The 19,691-nt window shown below is 52.4% G+C and overlaps 2 protein-coding genes across 3 annotated transcripts in view; both read right to left on the minus strand.

Moving 5' to 3' along the window:
* The window catches only part of HAUS5 (HAUS augmin like complex subunit 5), a 13,281-nt gene extending 2,851 nt beyond the window's left edge, over positions 1-10,430 (minus strand). Inside the window, exons 1-17 of one of the 2 annotated variants that reach the window (XM_032249498.1) lie at positions 10,131-10,430; positions 9,251-9,313; positions 9,143-9,175; positions 8,984-9,008; positions 7,976-8,081; positions 7,736-7,895; positions 5,346-5,415; positions 5,169-5,251; positions 4,636-4,693; positions 4,354-4,478; positions 4,087-4,150; positions 3,865-3,995; positions 3,516-3,678; positions 2,722-2,802; positions 2,477-2,622; positions 2,113-2,224; positions 1,909-2,041 (exon numbers count right to left, since the gene is read on the minus strand). In XM_032249498.1, coding sequence (XP_032105389.1) covers positions 1,909-2,041; positions 2,113-2,224; positions 2,477-2,622; positions 2,722-2,802; positions 3,516-3,678; positions 3,865-3,995; positions 4,087-4,150; positions 4,354-4,478; positions 4,636-4,693; positions 5,169-5,251; positions 5,346-5,415; positions 7,736-7,895; positions 7,976-8,081; positions 8,984-9,008; positions 9,143-9,175; positions 9,251-9,313; positions 10,131-10,228 — 1,651 coding nt within the window. In that variant the 5' untranslated portion in view covers positions 10,229-10,430. Of the gene's footprint in view, positions 1-1,908; positions 2,042-2,112; positions 2,225-2,476; positions 2,623-2,721; positions 2,803-3,515; positions 3,679-3,864; positions 3,996-4,086; positions 4,151-4,353; positions 4,479-4,635; positions 4,694-5,168; positions 5,252-5,345; positions 5,416-7,735; positions 7,896-7,975; positions 8,082-8,983; positions 9,009-9,142; positions 9,176-9,250; positions 9,478-10,130 lie in introns of those variants that run through there. The other variant, XM_032249497.1, reaches the window with a different exon arrangement.
* Positions 10,431-16,933: 6,503 nt separating this feature from the next.
* Positions 16,934-18,851, minus strand: LOC116530945 (transmembrane protein PMIS2-like). Its single transcript, XM_032249542.1, has 2 exons — positions 18,311-18,851; positions 16,934-17,858 (listed from the first exon to the last, which is right to left on the minus strand). The coding sequence occupies exons 1-2, from the start codon at positions 18,671-18,673 to the stop codon at positions 17,730-17,732; spliced, it is 492 nt and encodes a 163-aa protein (XP_032105433.1). The 5' UTR covers positions 18,674-18,851; the 3' UTR covers positions 16,934-17,729.
* Between the last annotated feature and the right edge of the window lie 840 nt (positions 18,852-19,691).

The raw sequence follows: 19,691 nt of genomic DNA on the forward strand, positions 1-19,691 counted from the left end.
CCTCCGCCTCCTGGGTTCAGGCAATTCTCCTGCCTCAGCCTCCTCAGAGTTTTACGCTTATTGCCCAGGCTGGAGTGCAGTGGCACAATCTTGGCTCACCACAACCTCCGCCTCCCAAGTTCAAGCAATTCTCCTGCCTCAGCCTCCCAAGTATCTGGGATTACAGGCATGTACCACTATGCCTGGCTAATTTTGTATTTTTAGTAGAGATGGGGTTTCTCCATGTTGGTCAGGCTGGTCTTGAACTTCTGACCTCAGGTGATCCGCGCGCCTCCACCTCCCAACCTGCTGGGATTACAGGAGTAAGCCACCGTGCCTGGTGAGGATGAGATCATTTAGGAAGTGAGGACACTAAGAAGTGGAGGAACAAAATTGTTTTCTGGGATAGAGAGAACCAGGAGTTCCCTTACAGATGTGTAAAGTTCAAGATGCCCATGATTATAAGAAATATATTAGTCAGGCATGCTGGTGTATGCCTGTGGTCCCAACTGCTTGGGAGGCTGAGGCAGGATGGCTTGAGCCTGGGAAGTTGAGGCTGCAGTAAGCCGGGATGGAACCATCACACTCCAGCTTGGGTGACAGAACGAGATCTTGTCCCAAAAAAAAAAAAAATAAAACCCATAAGTTAGGCAGAGGGCACAGTGGGCAGAGGCTGTGCGGGGTCTGGGGCTGCTTTCATTGCTCCTGAACACACTGCTCCCTCCCCTTGTGGAGAGGTGGAGGGCAGGGAGCCCCAAACTCAGAGGCCTGAACACAGTCTCTTCCTCCAGTGCTGCTGGCACTGCCAGTCCATTTCTCAGCAGTTCTTCTCTTCCGTCTGTTTATCCTTTCATTCTTTACTCCTTACTTCCATCGGGGGAAACCCCTGGGGTGGGGAGCTTTCTCCTCACTCCCCTTCAAGCCATCTGGGCCGGCAACTGGCAGACACCCAGTGAGTATTTGTTGAGTGAATCCAGGAATGAACGACTTCTCTGAGCTTCAGTTTCTTCATCTGTTAACTGGGGGTCTTAAAAGTCCCTTTCTAGCAGGGAGCGATGGCTCATGCCTATAATCTCAGCACTTTGGGAGGCTGAGGTGGGCAGATCATGAGGTCAAGAGATCGAGACAATCCTGGCCAACATGGTGAAACCCTGTCTATACTAAAAATGTAAAAATTAGCTGGGTGTGATGGTGCACGCCTGTAGTCCCAGCTACTGGGGAGGCTGAGGCAGGAGAATTGCTTGAACCCGGGAGGCAGAGGTTGCAGTGACCCAAGATCATGGCCACTGCACTCCAGCCTGGAGACAGAGCAAGACTCCGTCTCAATTAAAAAAAAGTCCCTTTCCTCATGATAATGACTCCAAGGGACTGTGTGTGCACACAATGATGCTAATCCCACCAGATACGCAGGGTGCTTACTGCATGCCAGGCAGTGTTCAGTGCCCTGTGTGGGTCCCCTGCCTGGATCTGCCCAGCACCTCAGTAAGCTATTATGCTTACTCCACTGAGGAGGACACTAAGGTACCGGGAAGCCATACAGCTAGAAGAGACAGGGTGGAGAGGGTTCCCAGGCTCTGAACTTTGTACTATGTCATGGCGATGAATGAACGTGTGGAGAGCTGATGGGCAGCGTAGCTTAGTGGTTGGGAGCACAGACCCATTTCCGACCACCTGGATTCAAATTCCAGCTTTGCCATTTGGGCAACCTATTAACCTCTGTCTCAGTTCCCTTCTCTGTAAAATGGAGAAAACAGCAGCTCTTACCTCATGGGACTGCTGTGCTGGGCAGATGAAACAAGGGAGAATGTTTAAAGCCCTTAGCACACAGTGGGCACAGTGTAAGCAGTGGGGTTGCTGGTAAGGACTTGTGCAGGTAGCTGGTAGTGGGAACGGGCGGGGAGGCTGGATGGGGCAGCAGGGCAGGCCTACCCTGGGTGGAAGGGCCCGGTGGCAGGCTGGTCTTCATGTGGAGTAGATCCCAGCACCGGAGGCCCTGCTGGTCCTGCAGGAATAGAACGTCCTGGCGAAGAGAGGCAGCTGCTGGCAGAAGCAGCTCTGAGGCCTGGAGGAGGAGGGAAAGACGGTCACCTTGGGCGGGGCTAGGGAGACGAGTCACAGGAGACCAGCACTCACCTTCCCTGGGGGCAGCCCCAGCATGTGGCTCAGTGCTATGAGGCTGGAGCCCTTCGGGGACATGGGGTGCAGCTGATGGATGGACGGTAGGACCGTGGGCAGCGGCTTCAACCTGGGGGCGGGGAGAAGTCTGGGTTGGGTGGGCACTGAGAGGAGGCTTTGGGTTCTGGAGGGTCTGGGGGCCCAGGAACTTCAAGGTGGGTCTGGGGACTAGGGTGCCATACCAGGGCTAGTGACCCGAGGGTGAGGTCTAGCAGCCTATGAACACTGGGGGTCTGGGGTTATCTTTTTGAAGGAGGTTCAGGGAGTGACAGTCATCCATGGCAGGGGATGTGGGGCAGGGCTGGGGCAGCCCCAGGCTCACTCTCCAGGGCTGTGCCGCAGCAGTGGACCCAACAGAACATGGGGCAGATGCTGGGCTTCCTCCTCCAGGCAGCGCAGCAGCTCCCGGCTCTGCGGGGCCACTGCCTCAGATGCAGGGACCACCTTTCGCTCGACCAGAGCCAGCACCTTCGGGGAAGGAGAGAGATGGGTGGGGCAGCCTGAGCCCACCCAGCCCCATTCCGGCAGATCCAGCTCTACCAAGACCTCACCCAACTCCCCTCTCACCTCCCCTGGGCTCTGGCACAGGCGGGTCTTGCTGGCTGAGTTTCCCTTGATGAGCAGGCGGATCTGTTCCTGTGTCTCCTCCTGAGGAACCGGGATACCCTGAGACTCACTCCTCCCACCTCCCAGCCTCAGTGCGCCTCTCTGCTCAGGTCCCGCTTCTGCCTGGGAGTCTCACCTGGGCTCCTGTTGCCTAGGAGGCCCAGTTCTTTTTTTAAGTGACAGTATTCTCTTTTTTTATTTTTGTTTTTTTGAGACAGAGTTTCGCTCTTGTTGCCCAGGTTGGAATGCAGTGGCGTGATCTCAACTCACAGCAACTTCTGCCTCCTGGCTTCAAGCGATTCTCCTGCCTCAGCCTCCCAAGTAGCCAGATTTACAGGTCCAGGCGCCTGCCACCACACCCAGCTAATTTTTTGTATTTTTAGTAGAGACAGGGTTTCACCATATCTCTAGGACAGGCTGGTCTTGAACTCCTGACCTCAGGTGATCCACCCATCTCAGCCTCTCAAAGCTGAGATTACAGGGATGAGCCACCGTGCCCGGCCTTTATTATTATTTTTTTTCAAGTGACAGCATCTTACTCTGTCACCCAGGCTGGAGTGCAGTGGTGCGATTGTACCTCACTTCAGCCTTGAACTCCTGGGCTCAGGTGATTCTCCCACCTCAGCCTCCTAAAGTGTGGAACCACAGGCATGTGCTACCATACCGGGCTCAGGCCCAGTTCTTAGCCACAGTTTCGAAGCCTCCTCTCTGGCCCTCCACAAGGCCCTGGCCTCTCCCCAGGCCCCGCCTCTCACCACCAGCTGGCGCCAGCGCAGGATCCGCTGCTGTTTGGCCTGTAGCTCCCTCAGCAGGAGCTGCCGATGCCCGGCTGCATCCTCCAGCTCCTGGCTCTGAGCACGCAGGGACTTGAGCTCCACCCACAGGCCACAGCCCCGAAGCCCCAGTATCCACGCCTGCCTGTAGGGCAAGCAGAGGAGAGCAAAGGAGAGGAGGGTGACTGAGTCACACAGGGGACCATAAACAGGGAGAGAAACCGCAGGGAGAGGAGGCAGAGATAGGAGCCATAGGGGCTGAAAAAGCCCAATAGGCTGAGATACCCAGAAGCGAGACGGCCTAGAGGCCTTTGCCCCGGGGGCCCCTCACCTCTCGCTGGATCCTAGGGCATGTCTCTCCACCTCTTCCACCAGGCTCTGGAGGCGCTGGGTCAGGACTTGATGCTCCTTCAGGAGGGTGCTCCGCTGGGAGACCAGTGCACCCACAGTCCACCAGCCCTCCTGCAATGGGGGTACAGAGTCAGGGTGGGCATGGTCCATGGGTGAGGGGATTGAGAGGGTCTTAGAACGAGGCGGCGAGCCTTGGGGTCACCTGCATGAGATGAACCATGGACGGCAGGGTCTGGCTGGAGTCTGACTGGTCCGGGGCCTGGGACCTGGGGTGGGGGCAGAGCTGCTGAGGGAGCCATGCTGTGGCCTTGCCTCGGTACTCGAGGGTGGCGAGTATCAGTCCTGCCACCCCACCAGACAGTGTGTTTCAGTCCCACCCATGAGCAGGTGGCCAGGCCAGGTCCTGACTCCTGTCCAGCTCACCCACCCACCAGGCCTTCCCCGACTGTAGGAACACCCTGCCCCACACCTGGATATCTCGGTATCGCCAAGCCCATCCCCACCGCACAGCGACCGAATCTCTGCCTCCCGCTCTGCAGCCAGGTGCTCCAAGGCAGCCAGGACGTGGCCTGGGGGGTGGTTTGTCAGCAGCGTCTAGGGGCAGGGAGGGTGAAGTCAGGGCAGGATGGGGGCAGGGCTGTGAGCTGAGACCCCATGGGAATGGGGCTGTCATCAAGAGTTAGGTCCTGGCACCCTAAGTTTTGATCATGGGGCCAGAGGGGGTGGGTTTTCCTGAGAGCCCCCCTCTCACCTCCACGGAGCTCAGCCACTGCTGGTAGGAAGTGCCAAAGTGGTCATCATGAGGGGTTCTGTGGGGTTGGATAAGGGGACAGAGAATGTTATAATACACATCAATTATCCTCTAGTTACCACCACCACCCTATAAGGTAGGGGCTGTCATCATCCCTATGCCTGTAACACCTGAGTTCCCCAATTATACCAACTTGGGGCCTTTACATGGGCTGTTCATCTGGGACACTCTCTGGACCCTTCACCCCAGGTAAGCCTCCTCACCAGAGAACCTCTCCCCTCCCTGCCTTCTTAGCTGGGAAGGGCACTGCCTCTGGGGTGCTCAGAGCTTCTCAGGCTTCCCAATTCCCCCGACAGCCCTGACCTGGCTGTCACTGTTAGTATGAGTCTGTCTCCTTCTCTTCCAAGCCTAGAAGTCCCCTTCTATAGAATGTAGCCCAGAAGCTCAGTGTCTGGGGAATTAATAAACAAGAGACACCACCACCCTCAAAGCCCAGGTTCTCTGCAGGATCTCTGGGGGCTGGGGACACTCACGGGAGGCTGCCCCTCTTGGCCTGGGGAAGCAGGAGGTTCTGCAGGAACTGGGCCCGGAGGGCGCAGGCTGCTCGGACATCACGCTAGGGAGAAGAAGAGGAAGGGACCTGAGGGGGACCCTGGCATCTGCCTGACTCCAGGCTCCCTGCCCCTTCTCCCATGATGGGAGACTCTTACCAGGACCACAGGCTCCAGGCCCAGAGCTGCCGCTGTCAGGGATCCAAAGGTCACGTCTACTTTGGCTTTCCTGAAGGGAGAAGTGCAGCTGGGGCTAGGGTCCCTGGGAGAACAGATGTCTGTACCTCATCTCCTCTCACTACCAGCAAGGCCAGTCAGAAGAATCACTAAGCCTAGATCTCGGGAGCCATCTCCAGATTAGGCCACTGTCACCTCCCAGCTGGATTATTGCATTAGCCTCCCCACTGCTCTTGCCCCATGAGACTGTTCTCCACTCAGAAGTCAATGACTCTGTTAAAACCGAAGGATGATCATGTCCCTGCTCAAATCCCTTCAAAATAATGTGATGTTTCCCCAGCACATTCAGAATAACAATGGGCCCAGTGCGGTGGTGCACGCCTGTACCCTAGCATTTTGGAAGGCTGAGGTGGGTGAATCACTTGAGGTCAGGAGTTCGAGACCAGCCTCGCCAACATGGTGAAACGCCGTCTCTACTATAAATACAAAAATTAGCCAGATGTGGTGGCACATGTCCATAATCCCAGCTACTCGGAAGGCTGAGGCAGGAAAATCACTTGAACTCGGCAGGCAGAGGTTGCAGTGGGCTGAATTGTACCACTGCACTCCAGCCTGGGTGACAGAGCGAGACTCCGTCTCAAAAAAACAAAAACAAAAACAACCCAGAATAGTAACAATGGCTAATAGGCACTTTTGTAAGCACTTTACATGATTTATCGTCTACCCTATAAGCTTGGTATTAATATAATCCCCATTCCACAGATCTTAAGAATCGGAGGCACATAGAAGTTAAATACCTTGCCCTAGGTCACCCAATTTTTTTTTTGGAGGGGGAGACAGAGTTTTTTTTGCTCTTGTCACGCAGGCCAGAGTGCAGTGGCACAATCTTGGCTCACTGCAACCTCCTGTTCCTGGGTTCAAGTGATTCTCCTGCCTCAGCCTCCTGAGTAGCTGGGATTACAGGTGCCTACCACCACGCCTGGCTAATTTTTGTATTTTTAGCAGAGATAGGTTTTTACCATGTTGGGCAGGCTGGTCTCGAATTCCTGACCTCAGGTGATCCACCTGCCTCAGCCTCCCAAAGTGTTGAGATTACAGGCGTGAGCCACCTCACCCGGCCTAAGAGCACTCAATATATATATATATTTTTGAGACAGAGCCAGGTGCCAGGCTGGAGTGCAATGGTGTGATCTTGGCTAACTGTAACCTGTGCCTCCTGGGTTCAAGCAATTCTCCTGCCTCAGCCTCCCGAGTAGTTGGGATTATAGGCACGTACCACCACGCCCAGTTAATTTTTGTATTTTTTAGTAGAGATAGGGTTTCACCATGTTGGCCAGAATGGTCTCAATCTCTTGACCTCGTGATCCGCCCACCTTGGCCTCCTAAAGTGCTGGGATTACAGGCATGAGCCACCATGCCCAGCCCAATTCTTTTTTTGAATTGGAGTCTCACTCTGTTGCCCATGCTGGAGTGCAGTGGTGTGATCTTGGCTCACTGCAGCCTCTGCCTCCTGAGTTCAAGTGATTCTTTTGCCTCAGCCTCTGAGTAGCTGGGACTACAGGCACGTGCCACCACGCCCAGCTAATTTTTGTATTTTTTAGTGGAGACCGGGTTTCACTATGTTGGCCAGGCCTGTTTTGAACTCCTGACCTCAACTGATCCACCTGCCTTGGCTTCCCAAAGTGCTGGGTTTACAGGTGTGAGGCACTGTGACCGGCCTAAGGTCATCCAATTTTAAGTGACCAAGGCAGGGCATGAACCGGTATCAGGGTAAAATCACAATGCATCATCTACAGTTCTCTGTCCACTCTTTCACCCTCACCTCCTCAGGTTCTCTATCTTGCCTGAGAAACTGGAGCTGACTTGGCCCCCTGGCTGCTCTTCCTGCATGCTGAATGCACTGCCTCTGCTCTTGCAGAAACCCTCTCCACAGAAACTCCTCTCCCAACTCAATGTTACCTCCTCAGAGGCCTTCCCTAACCACGCCTGCTAGGGCAGCATCTCGCTCTCCCTTCTATTATAGGCTTTTCTTCACAGCACTCATCTCTACCGGAAATGATAGGGTCTGTTTGGTTCCTAGTTTACTATCTGTCTTCTGTGTATCAGAGTATAAACTCCAGGAGGGCAGGGACTTGTTCTCTGTTTGTGGCCGTTTTCCCAGAGCTAGTGTTCTAGGTATACAAGTGGTATCATTCCAGGCACTAGAAATACAGGTAACTGAGATGACAAAACCTCCTGGTCTCGTGGACCTTCCATCCTAAGGGTGGGAGCTGAGAATTCTGGAACCCAAGAAGGGATCAGGGCAGAGCCCTGGGGTCTCTAAGAGAATGACTGGCGGCCCAGCCTGGTGAGGGCGGGTCCCTGAGGCCCACCTCTCCATGTCCTGCAGGCGCCTCAGTTGATTCTGCAGCCGCTGCATGGGATTTCGGAGCCTATGCTGCTGTCTTCGCATGGCCCCAGCTTGGGCCCGGAGGAGGAGAGCTCGACGCTGGGTGTCTTGTGTGTGCTGAAGTGCCTGCTCCATGGCTGTGTCTGTGGGAGGAACAGGGTAGCCATCAGCACCTTCCCTGCCCCACATTCTGCTGCTGCCCATCTTCTGGCCCCTGGATTACCCTGAGCCTCAGTGTCTCGCTCCATCAGCTCCAGACTCTGGTTGAGCTCCTGGATCTCTGCCTGCAGGCGGATCACAGCAGCTTCCAGCTCTAACTTCCTACGGACCTGGGAGGATCAGATTCAGGGTCAGATGCACGGTCTGAGCAGGACTCAGCCTGGCCTGTCTTTTGAGGGGTACCAGGCTCCTCAACTGGTGGCAGAGGTTTTTGCTCAGCAGTTTCTGTGTCTGATACAGAAGCATTAGGGTACTGGCTCCCTCCTTCCTCCTGGGATTGCCTCACCCACCCTGCCAGCCTGTTTCCTGTCTGTGTGCTGGTGACACCCACATCTTTGTCCCAGTCCTGATCTCCTCCCAAAGCCCTGCACCTCGAAGTCCCAAGGCCTCCTGGAAACCTCCCTTTAGATGTCATCTGAGCCCCTTGCACCTGCTAGGTCCCGAACTGGCCTCTGCATCTCTCCCAAACTTGTCCCTTCTCTCGTTATCAGCTTTGCTGCCACATATCTATGCCCCACCTCTCCACCCCGAGCTAATTAATGCTATCTCTTTTTTTTTTTTTTTTTTTTTTTTGAGACAGAGTCTCACTCTGTTGCCCAGACTGGAGTGCTGTGGAGCAATCTTGGCTCAGTGCAGACTCTGCTTCCCAGGTTCAAGCGATTCTCTTGCCTCAACCTCCCAAGTAGCTGGGATTACAGGTGTGCATCACTATGCCCAGCTAATTTTTGTATTTTTAGTAGAGACAGGGATTCACCATGTTGGCCAGGCTGGTCTCGAACTCCTGACCTCAGGTGATCCGCCCGCCTTGGCCTCCCAAAGTGCTGGGATTACAGGTGTGGCCCACTGTGTCTGGCCGAGCTAATGCTATCTTCACAGGACTATAAAACCTGTGAGGACGGGGATCAGGGCTGTCTTGTGACCCAGTGTCACCCAGAACCTAGCTGGACTTAGAGCAGAAGATCTACAAGTCATTTTTTGGATGAAAGATAATCTTGTAGCATGTGCTTCTCACCTGTGGACTGTCCTGGTGGCCATACCTAGGAAAATGAGGCCAGAGTCAGTGGATGACAGGGGCTTGCAGGGGGGAGGGCAAGAAGTGTGACAGCATAGTAGGGACAGGGGTTGATGGCAGTGGGGAAGATAGGAAGGGATAGCTTTAAGAAGCAGTTACCAGAGTAGGTTTCCCCGGATCTTCTTGACAGTCCTACAGTGCAGAGGCAGAAGGAGGAGTTACTGTGGGCCTCACTGGTGCCCCCTCCCCTGCTCCGGCCCAGCTTACCTCTGACTGTGCACATGCTGCATGATGTAGGCCCAGATGTCAGCCCCCTGGCCCAGACACAGCCTGTGGGGAGAGTGTGTAAGAATATGCCTGGGGCAGCACGCAGGCTGCCAGATCCTCATTCTCGTGGTAGTAGGGAAAGTCTTTACTAGGGAGTTCTTATTTCTGGGGGAAGGAAGGCCCATACTTTTTTTTTCTTCTTTTTTTCTTTTTAAGAGACAGGGTCTTGCTCTGTTGCCCAGGCTGGAGTGCAGTGGTACGATCATAACTCACTGCAGCCTCAACCTCCTGGGCTCATGCGATGCTCCCACGTCAGCCTCCAGAGTAGGTAGGCCTACAGGCAGGCACCACTACAACCAGCTAATTGGTAAAACATTTTTTTTTTTTTGGTAGGGACTGGATCTTTGCACTAAGTGTGGTGGTATTCTCATTCCGGGGGGCAGGAGGAGGGAGAGGGCAGCCGTGCTCCCTTTCTCCTGGGAGGGGGTTATCCAGTCACATCCAGAGGTGAAGGTGGGGGATGTACTGCCAGGAAGTGCGTTCTCATGATCAAATGTGGATATCACTCCTACAGAGTCGATCCCCAATAGGGTGGCCACGGCTAACTTCTGAGTGTTCTCCTTGGTTAGGGTAAGTGTGGGAAGAGGAGGTGCTACGGGGACAGCCTCACCCTGGACATCCTATTTCCACAAGGAGAGGGGTCTTCGCTAACTCGTGGAGAATCCTCACCAGTGCTAGGGACCTCACTCTGGGGAGCCTCCCAGGGTAGGGAGCACTCAGTAACTCGGGTTCCTCTCGATGGAGAATGAGGGGTCGAGTTCTCACTCCCGGAGACCCAATCTCCAGGGTGGGGAGTCCTCACTCCAGGAGGGATCCTCACCTGCGCAGCGTCGATTCCGGGGCCCGGGCCGCCATGGGCACCCCCATCTCTTCGGCCGCCCAGCAACCCAGTTCCCGCGCTTCCTGTGCTAGCTCCATGACAGCGCCGCAGCGGTGCCACCGCCACCGCCTCTCTCAGCGTCTTCAAGTGTGGCGCCCGCCTCTGACGTCACGAACGCGCCATCGGTGACGTCATCGGTTGCCGGGCTAACCGCAGGCCCCGACGCTGCAAAGTCTTGGTGCGGAAAGGCTGGGTCTTGCAGTTCTCGCTTTTCCCGGGTGGTTCTCTTTGAGTGGAAGTGAAAAGGGCGGCCCCGCTTGCCTTTCCTCGTTCTCCTGCTCACTACCAGCTAACCCGGAAGAGGCAAAACAGTCCTTGATGGCTTCCCTTTCTTTTTTTTTTTTTTTTTTAAGATGGAGTCTTGCTCTGTTGCCCGGGCTGGAGAGCAGTGGCGCGATCTCCGCTCACTGCAACCTTCGCCCCAAGGTTCAAGCGATTCTCCTGTCTCAGCCTCCCGAGTAGCTGGGATTGCAAGCGTGCCGCCATGCCCAGCTGATTTTTTTGTATTTTAGTGGAGAAGGGGTTTCACTCTGTTGCCCAGGCTGGTCTCGAACTCTTGAGCTCAGGCAATCCACCCGCCTCGACCTCCCAAAATCCTAGGATTACAGGCGTGAGCCACCGCGCCCAGGCACTTCCCTTTCTTTTCTTTTTCTTCTTTTAATTAACCATTTTAATTTTAGTAGAGATGGGATCTCACCAGTGTTGCTCAGGCTAGTCTCAACTTCTGGGCTCTTGAACTCCTGAGCTCAAGCGATCCTCCCGCCTCGGCCTTCCAAAGTGTTGGGATGACAGGCGTGAGCGTCTGCGCCCGCCCTCTTTATTTTCTTGACAAAGTGGCACTTGCATCCTAGGAGGACTGGAATCAGGCGATGAGATCCTGGACTTACTGCTCTTTGATTTCAGAAACAGGTTTCCCGGGCCGGGCGCAGTGGCTCACGCCTGTAATCCTAGCACTCTGGGAGGTCGAGGTGGGTGGATCACCTGGGGTCAGGAGTTCAAGACCAGCCTGGCCATCATGGTGAAACCCCATCTTAAAAAAAAAAAAAAAAAAAAGAAGAAGAAAAGAAACAGGTTTCCCATGTCTGGGTGGAAGGTAGGGGCAGATAGCATGACCCTAACATTTCCCGGGCATCCATTTTCCCATTCATTCGTGCTTACCATTCCATAAACTCAGGGAGCTGACCCTGTGCTGGGTGATCCTGGGGACACCACAGTGATCAAGATAGACCTGGTCCCTATTATATGGAGCTCACAGTTCAGTGGGGAGATTGGTACACCACCAGGTAGGGGCGGTAAAAATAAGCGCAGGGTTGGGTCAATTTGAGACACCGCAGGTGTGAGAGGTCTGTGGGATGTCTCAGAAAGCAGTAGGGCTGGAGTTCTGGAGAGCTCATTGGGCTAGGACAGAGACCTTGAAGCGCTGGGTGTGAGACCCAGAGCAGAGGAAGATGCGGGCTTAGACCTGGCCCTGAGGAATGGCAGCATTTAGGGACCTTTCACTCAACGTGCTTGCCTAGGTCACCACTTTATCCTCGGTGTCCAGTTCAGAGCTTGGCTTTCAAAATAATTGTTGAACTAGGCCGGGCGTGGTGGCTCATGCCTGTAATCCCAGCACTTTGGGAGGCTGAGGTGGGTGAATCGTTTGAGGTCAGGAGTTCGAGACCAGCCTGGCCAACATGGTGAAACCGTGTGTCTACTAAAAATAAAATCATCCAGGCATGGTGACTTGCGCTTATAGTCCCAGCTACTTTGGAGGCTGAGGCAGGAGAATCGCTTGAACCCAGGAGGTAGAGGTTGCAGTGAGCCGAGGTCACGCCATTACACTCCAGCCTGGGTGACACAGTGAGACTCTGTCTCATAAATAAATAAACAGTTGTTGAGTCAGCAAGTGGGGGAAAGATGATGGGGTGAGACTAGAGCTTGGTACCCAGGGAGGAAACTGGAGTAAGATAAGGGGTGAAGGGTGAGGACAGTGCTGGGGCAGGGAGGAGGAGGCCAAGTAAATGGGTCATAAGTTTGATGGACTGCAGGGAGGGAGGGGATTCAGGGTGAGGCTCAGGGCTCCTGGCCCAGGGATTGGATGGGGCAGACTTTGAAACAGGGACGTGTGAGGAAAAGCTGTTTTGGGAGAGATCCTGAGGACAGCATGGAGCCTCGAGTGTGAGGAGCCAGAGAGACCTCCAAGGGGCGGCTCAGGTCTCTGGCCCAGGGGACCATGATCACCACTGAAATAGGTTCGCAGGAAGAGCTGAAGCCAGCTTCAGACACCTCTTGAGGACTGAGAGGCAGAAGAGAGTGCCATGAACTGATGCAATCCAGGTGGGCTTCCTGGAGGAGAGATTGGCAGCTGTGACTCCTGGATGTCTGTTTTATTCACAGCTGTCATTTGCCCCAGTTATTCCCATTCTATCTGTGTGGAGATTTTTTTTGCTATTAAAAAAAAAACCAATTAGATACCACATCTGCCATGGGTCTATGAGCTTTTCAGGGGGCTCTGAACATGTTTGAGACCTTTAAAACATATTAAGAGAATGAGGTCGGGTGCAGTGGCCTGTACCTGTAATCCCCGCGCTTTGGCAGGCTGAGGTGGGAGGACTGCTGGAGCCTAGGAGTTTGAAACCAGTCTGAAGAACATAGAGAGACCCCATCTCTAAAAAAAAATTTGTTTTAAGTTAGGTGGGTGTGGCAGCATGTGCTGCTGGTCCCAGTTACTTGGGAGGCTGATGAGGGAAGACCGCTTGAGCCCAGGAGTTCAGAGGCTACAGTGAGCTAGGATCATGCCACTGCACTTCAGCCTGGGCAACAGAGCAAGACCCTGTCTGAAAAAAAAACAAAAACAAAAACCAAGAATGGAAAGACAAGTCACAGACTAGGAGAAAATATTTGCAAAACACTTATAAAGGAGTATCTAAAATATCTAAAATACATAAATAACTCTTAAAACAACAATAATTGGCTGGGCACAGTGGCCCACACCTATAATCCCAGCACTTTGGGAGATCCAGGTGGGAGGATTGTTTGAGCTCAGGAGTTCAAGACCAGCCTGGGCAACATAGTGAGACCCCATCTTTACACAAGAAAAAGAAATTAGCCAGCCATGGTGGTGTCTGCCTGTAGTCCCAGCTTTTCGGGAGGCTGAGGTGGGAGGATGGCTTGAGTGCAGAAATTTGAGGCTGCAGTGAGCTGTGATTATGCCACTGCATTCCAGCCTGGGTGACAGAGCAAGACCTTGTCTCAAAAAACAAAGCAGTCCAGGTGTGGTGGCTCATGCCTATAATCCCAGCACTTTGGGAGGCCGAGGCAGGTGAATCACTTGAGGTCAAGAGTTTGAGACCAGACTGGCCAACATGGTGAAACGCTGTCTTTACTAAAAATACAAAAATTAGCTGGGCATGGTGGCGGGCACCGTAATCCCAGCTACTTGGGAGGCTGAGGCAGGAGAATCATTGAACCCAGGAGGTGGAGGTTGCAGTGAGCTGAGATCATGCCACTGTACTCCAGCCTGGGTGACAGAGTGAGACTCTGTCTCCAAAAAAAAAAAAAAAAAAAAAAAAATCCCTCCCAAAGTACGGGGATTACAGGCATGAGCCACCATGCCCGGCCGTCATTAATTTTGATGGCAAAAGCTGCAATCATTTTTGCATCAACTACACACACACCCGCATACACACACGTATATATATCTCATGTCACCTGTAGATAGAGATAGTTCTATGTCTTCCCTTCCAATCTATGTGCTTTTTTTCTTTTTTGAGATAGGGTCTCACACTGTTCCTCAGGCTGGAGTGCAGTGTGGTGTGATCATAGCTCACTGCAGCCTCAGAGTCCTGGGCTCAAGTGATCTCCCTGCCTCAGCCCCCTGAGTAGCTAGGATTATAAGCTCGTGCCACCATGCTTGGGTAATTTTTAAGTATTTTTTGTAGAGATGGGGTCTTGCTGTGTTGCCCAGGATGGTCTTGACCTCCTGGACTCAAGTGATCCTCCTGCCTCAGCCTCCCAAAGTGTTAGGATAACAGACGTGACCCCTGCGCTGGGTTCTGTATGCCTTTTCTTCTTGCAGCGACTAGCACTTCCAGCACTATGTCAAATAGGAGTGTCAAGAGCAGACATCCTTTTCTTGTTCTTGAACTTAGAGGTAAAGTATTCTATTCTGTCCTTCACCATTAAGTATATCATATATTTAGTGTATTTAAATTTATTATAGTTATTCTTTTTTTTTTTTTTTTTTTTGAGACGGAATTTTGCTCTTATTGCCCAGGCTGGAGTGCAATGGCGTGATCTCGGTTCACTGCAACCTCTGCCTCCCAGGTTCAGGTGATTCTTCTGCCTCAGCCTCCCAAGTAGCTGGAGTTACAGGCACACACCACCACACCCGGCTAATTTTTGTATTTTTAGTAGAGACGGGGTTTCGCCATGTTGGCCAGGCTGGTCTTGAACTCTTGACCTCAGATGATCCACCTGCCTTTGCCTCCCAAAGTGCTAGGATTAAAGGTATGAGCCACTGTGCCTGGCCAGGTAAGATCTTAAAGACAGAGCTTGGCAAGCAGATTCTAGAGCTCATCTAGAGAATAAAATACATGTAAGTTCCTAAGAAATCTTTGAGAAATGAGAGAAGACCTAACCAATCAGAAAACAAATAAAGCTATAAAACAGTAGTAATGCAAAATTGATTTTGGATCAGAAATAAAGTCTAGGAGCAGTCACACATTAATGTGAAAATTTTGTATACAGTAAAGGTGGTATTTAAAGTCAGGGGAAGGGATGGACAAATTAATGTTTTTTCTTGATTGGATATTCAATTGGAAAAATAAAATTTGATCCACTAACACGACAGACAACTAGGCATCATCCTGTCTTCAGGCATCCCCATAACACGGAGCATTGCCCCACAAACACACGGGATCTGCCCAGACACCTAGGCCCACAGAGGAGAAACACTCAGCATCACAACAGTTAGAATTAAGGTGGACTAAAACCTTTGTTATTTCCTTCTATTATTATTTTCTATAAACCACCCAGCAAGATTGATGTCTCTGTTGGGTGTGAACTTGAAGCTATAATCCCAGATGAGATGTGCAAGGAATAGAACTCTATTCTCCTGCATCTGCACTGGTTCAGATGGTTTGGGCTGTGGAAACAGGCCAAGCATGTCATGCCAACATGTAGTCTATTTTCTGCTTGACCACATGAGGCAGTTGGGGGAAAGGAGACTGTTCCTAGAATGATTCAGGGATCCAGGCTAATGGGCTAATGGGGGCTCTGCCATGTGTCCAACACGTGGCCTTCTTTTTTTTGAGATGGAGTTTCACTCTTGTTGCCCAGGCTGGAGTGCAGTGGTGTGATCTCAGCTCACCACAACCTCTGCCTCCTGGTTCAAGTGATTCTCCTGCCTCAGCCTCCCAAGTAGCTGGGATTACAGGCATGCACCATCACGCCCAGCTAATTTTTGTATTTTTATTTATTTATTTACTTCTTTTTGATATGGAGTTTCACTCTTGTTGCCCAGGTTGGAGTGCAATGGTGCTGTCTTGGCTCACCACAACCTCCACCTCCCAGGTTAAAGTGATTCTCCTGCCTGAGCCTCCTGAGTAGCTGGGATTAGAGGCATGTGCCACCATGCCCGCCTAATTTTGCATTTTTAGTAGAGATGGGGTTTCTCCATGTTGGTCAGGCTGGTCTCGAACTCCTGGCCTCAGGTGATCTGCTGGCCTCAGCCTCCCAAAGTGCTGGGATTACAGGTGTGAGCCACCACGCCCAGCAACACATGGTTTTCTAAATCATCACATGGATATCACTTGTCCTGTTGGCCAGGGGAGGAGGAGCTTACAGGAGTGTCCCAGAAGACATTGAAAAGCCAGATTTGCTTGTGGTATATGTCAGCTCTACTCATTTTCCACAGGACCAAAGCGCATTTCATGGCTGCAGAGCGGAATCTCTGAGATGTGGCCAAGCAATGTTCTCAGGACAAAGAAGCGATGGGCCCTGGGGGAGAGTGAGCAGTCTCTTCCCCAGCAGCTCCACTGAATTTCTACTGAGAATCCCTATTCTTTGTGGTGGTGGGAACTTAATTCTGCTAAATATTGTGCTAAATATTAACCTGATTCTGAACTTGGGGTTGTCCATGAAGCTTGGGCATTGGAAGCAGCCCCTGGGTGTCTGTAGCCCATGGTGTCAGTCTTGATCTCTGTTTTGAATCATGCAGGATGGCTCCCGGCTTATCCCTATTTTCCTCTGTAGTTCTCTCTCCACCTGGCACTTGGGATTCCTGTGGAACTCCCTTCTTCTCACCAGGCGGGGCTATGGGGTATCATCCTTGGCTGTCTGAGGTCATTTCTTTGTAAATGTCTCCACCATATAGCATATCTGAGCATATTTGAGAACTTGGAACTTTTCTAGGCCTTATCTGAGAGGAGGGAATACAGATAATAGCTGGGGTCTCTGACACCTCTCTTCCTCCGATGCAGGTTCCAGGGGTCTCCTTATGGATGTACTATTATCTAATCTCTACATCTCCTTTTCCATGAGTGGGGAACCAATGCCTTTCTGGAGTGAGGGAGAGGTGGTCTTCATCAGCTATTCTGCCAAAGCTATTTGCATTTCTGGGTTATTTATTTATTTTTATAAAGGCAGGGTTTCACCATGTTGGTCAGGCTGGTCTTGAACTCCCGACCTCAGGTGATCCACCGGCCTTGGCCTCCAAAGTGCTTGGATTACAGGCATGAGCCACCACGCCCCGCCTATTTGCATTTCTTGAGGGCTTTCCATTCTTCCCCTAAGAGCTTGGCATTTGGATATCAGAAGCTGGAAGAGGTTTCTGTTTTCTTTTTGCTGCCCTGAGACACTAGACATCTCCAATTCCAGCTGAAATAAGAAGATGCCTAGAGAATACAACTGAATTCAGATTTCTAAATATCATCCCCATAATATCACTGGCAATTAGGCCTGCTTTACAGGCAAAGGAACTATGCTCAATAAAAGTATCTGTTCAGGGCTATACAGTTTTTCAGTTTCAGTGGTAAGTTTTTAACCCACAGCTGCCTGAATTCTATGTCTGTGGGCTTCCCCATTACGACAACCTGATTTTCATAGACTAGGAAACAGCTGGAGGGAAACACAATACTGACCACTGACCCAGAAAACAATCATGGGCATGTACACACACACACACACACACACACACACACACACACACACACACACGAAATCAGAACATTCCATTCCAGTTTTTTTTGGTTTCAAGATTCTCTGGAAGAACAGCCCAGTGTCAAGGAGCTAAAGGGATCTAGGGCATTTAGTATGGACCCTCTGGGGTGGATGAAGACAGCTCTGGAGCCCAGTGAGTAGAAGCAGTACAGGCAGGTGGTCTGGGTGTTCCCGGGCTGGTGGGTTTCTTGAATGTTGAGTTCCTTGGTTGGAGGGTTTCTTGGCTAGATGATGTCTCAGTGGTTGAGTTTCTTGCTTGGTGGCTGACTTGGCTGGTTAGTGTTTTGGTGGGTGGCTTGGTTGGGGAGCGGACCCCTGGGTTACTATGCCTGGCCTTCAATAATACAGGGTCAAGCCATAAATGAGGCCTAAGCCGATCATTACTGCGAATGCACCCAGCCAACCAGTTCGGCCTGAGTTGGTGTAAGCTTCTTCCCATTCGCTGTTCTGGTTGGCCTTGTTAGTCTGTAGGGGTGGAAGCATAGATGTAGGTTTCTGAGTCCAGAAACCCTGGGCAGAGGAGTTGGAGACATGTAGTCACTGAGGGAAAGCCCCTACGCAGGTCCCAGGACAGGACCAGATGCCCGGGCCAAATGGAGGACAGGGCAGGCCGGGTGCGGTGGCTTATTCCTATAATCTCAGCACTTTGGGAGGCCGCGGCGGGTGGATCATCTGAAGTCAGGAGTTCGAAACCTGCCTGGCCAACATGGGGAAACCCATCTCTACTAAAAATACAAAAATAAGCCGGGGATTTTGGCCCACACCTGTTAATCCCAGCTACTTGGGAAGCTGAGGCAGGAGAATCGTTGGAACCCGGGAGGCAGAGATTGCTGTGAGCTGAGATTGCACCACCGCACTCCAGCCTGGGCGACAGAGCGAGACTGGGTTTCAAAAAATTAACTTGGGGATTATTTTACCTGGTGAGAGAAGTACAGAGCTGCAAGTCCAAGCGGAGGGAATAAAAATATAGCGAAGATGGTCAAACATATGTGGTTTGGGGCATAAAATGCTAGTTCCTCTGGTGTCTGTGTGGGCTCTTGTGGCTCTTGGGGCGCCTCAGCTGGGGCACCTGGAGCACCCGGGTCAGCTGGAGCACCCGGGGCAGCTGGAGCACCCGCGGCAGCTGGATCACCTGGGGCAGCTGGAACACCTGGAGCAGCTGGAGCACCTGCGGCAGCGGGGGCACCAGGGGCAGCGGGGTCGCCTGGAGCAGCTGGCGTGCCTGAGGCAGCTGGCGCGTCAGGAGCTGGCTGGGCGGCAGGAGGAGTTTTCGGGGCCATGGGCTTTCCCCTAAGACAAAGTCGGACTCCAAGTGCCTTGAAAACGGAGCGCCAGACCCACTAGGCTTCCCTTTGTGCTAACCAGAATCCCAGGACCCAAACCGACAAACGATGGAGCTTCACAATGGAGAAATCAGAACCCCACGTCCTGATTGGCTGCCTCGTTAGGGGGCGTGGCCCCGCCTTTCTCGGCCACCCGAGGACTCAAGCCTGGAGCCAATCAGGATGTGGGCTCCGCCCACCCTGGTATGGATTGGTTGGAAGCCCAAGTGGCGGCTCTCGGCTCCTCCTCCTCCCACTGATCTCTCCCTGCAGGCCTCGCGGGTGGGTGGGGCGAGGAGGGTCTCTCAGGAGCTGCGGAAGAGAGGGACTAGACAAGCCCAGTAAGAGAGAGATTTATCGAGGGGATCAAAATGAGTAATGTCAGGGGATTGTAAAGTCCTGAATTAAAGATGTATTCCGGTCGGGCGCGCTGGCCCATGCCTGTAATCCCAATGCTTTGGGAGGCCAAGGCGGGCGGATTACCTGTGGTCAGGAGTTTGAGACCAGCCTGGCCAACATGGTGAAACGCCGTCTTTACTAAAAACACAAAAATTAGCTGGGCGTGGTGGCGGGCACCTGTAATCCCAGCTACTAGGGAGACTGAGGCAGCAGACTCGCTTGAACCCGAGAGGCAGATGTTGCAGTGAGCTGAGATTGCACCACTGCACTGCAACCTGGGCGACAGACTCAGTCTTAAAAAAAAAAAAAAAAAAGAGAATTCTTGGGTCTATGCTGACAGAAGAAAGGAAAGAATAGAGAAAGAAGTTCAGTGAAAGGGGAAAAGTTTTTCTTAAAGTAGAACATCACCTAATGGAACGATGGAACAGGAAATCCCCAGTATGGTAGGCAGAACTCTGTAGTGACCCCAAGATTCCTGCTCCCTGGTGTACACACTCCTCCAGTTACTCAGTCAAGTACTAGTCTGTAGGCTTCCAGGAAGTCGTCTTGCAGATGCAATTAGGGTCTGAAATCAGTT

Source organism: Sapajus apella, unplaced genomic scaffold, assembly GCF_009761245.1.
Source record: "Sapajus apella isolate SASKATOON/1434 unplaced genomic scaffold, GSC_monkey_1.0 scaffold68, whole genome shotgun sequence".
Taxonomy (NCBI): Eukaryota; Metazoa; Chordata; class Mammalia; order Primates; family Cebidae; genus Sapajus; species Sapajus apella.